Here is a 1,232-nt window from a genome sequence, read left to right as displayed (position 1 = left end):
ATTGGCATCATCACCATGGGAACAGCATGACACAGTCCCTCAAAGATACCGTGTGAACCAGCGTGAGTGATGAAAGCCCGAGCTCCAGGATGTGCTAACATGCAAACACACAAAGTTAGTTGAACGTGCAATTACTGCAAGATGTCAGCTGTTATATGATATGTGAAATAGACACACAGACCTAGTAGGTCGTTCTGAGGCACCCATCCCATCATCTTCACATTTTCTGGGACATTGTCAGGAACCTGCCCAGTGTATCTCCATATCACCTATCAAAAGACACAAAGAGTTATTTATTGATCTTTTAACTGTGTCTTGTTATATAGAATCTTATCATTTTCATGCATATGCTCAAATATATTCCTTTACCTTCTGTGGAATCTGTCTGAAGGCCTCTAGGAAGATGGAGGTCTTCTCCTCTGGCAGATCTGACACCATAGTGCCCAGAGTGAACACCACAAACCCAAACTCTCCTGACACCCAGGACTCCAAATCCTGCAAAAACACAAACCCATTGTAGGGGTATGAATTTATTTCCCTTTCCATATTCATCCCTCTATGTTCCTGCATTAAAATCAAACAGGTGAAGTGATGAACAAGTGAAATAAAATCAAAATGTTGATACAGTTTTCCAGATCAGAAACACTCAGAGCTCTTACCTCAGGCAGAGGATTTCTCACATTGCAGTTGATGCCACCAACTAGTACCATATTAGGCATGAGAGGGCGCGGGAACTCCAGTATCAAGTCAATCCTATTTAAACACAGTATCACAATATTCACCTGAATATGAGACTGAGACTTTTTAAATCTTTCTTTCAGTGAGATTCAGTGGCATAAAAGTCAGTAGGACTTTGTGAAAGTAAATATATGCATTCACATTATATTCCTAGCCTGTTAGTGTAATAGTATATGTGTGTGTAGGTTCTTCTTCTGTTGTGTATTCTTCTCCCAAACATCAATATACAACCTTTGTACATGTTACCTCAGCAGCCAGATAGCAGAGTCTGACAGTACTTCAGCTACGCCCACCTCCTCTCCCAGGAACTGATAGGCCATTTGGTCAAAGCGCCAGTACAGCAGTCGGGAGAGCAGCGGCTCCAGTAAAGCTACCTGTGGGTCAGAGGTATCACAGGACAATAAACAAATGCACAGCAAAAGGTGTTGATGATTGGCAAAGAGCTTAATTTTAGTTTTATGAGTTAAATTGTAACAGTGATTAAACTGAGGTCA

At 41.3% G+C, this 1,232-nt stretch overlaps 1 protein-coding gene across 1 annotated transcript; it reads right to left on the bottom strand.

The window, feature by feature from the left end:
• Nucleotides 1–6: 6 nt before the first annotated feature.
• LOC111240277 (UDP-glucuronosyltransferase-like) lies at nucleotides 7–1,112 on the bottom strand (the record flags this gene model as incomplete). The annotated part of the gene is made up of 5 exons (XM_022770236.1): nucleotides 7–94; nucleotides 182–269; nucleotides 370–495; nucleotides 660–753; nucleotides 985–1,112. Coding segments are annotated over 5 exons (524 nt in total), but the record flags the coding sequence as incomplete, so codon positions are not given.
• Nucleotides 1,113–1,232: the final 120 nt, after the last annotated feature.

This window comes from Seriola dumerili, unplaced genomic scaffold, assembly GCF_002260705.1.
Source record: "Seriola dumerili isolate Sdu_G_001 unplaced genomic scaffold, Sdu_1.0 BDQW01029061.1, whole genome shotgun sequence".
NCBI lineage: Eukaryota > Metazoa > Chordata > Actinopteri > Carangiformes > Carangidae > Seriola > Seriola dumerili.
Note: the sequence above shows the minus strand (reverse complement) of the source record. Positions and strands in the feature narration are given on the sequence as shown.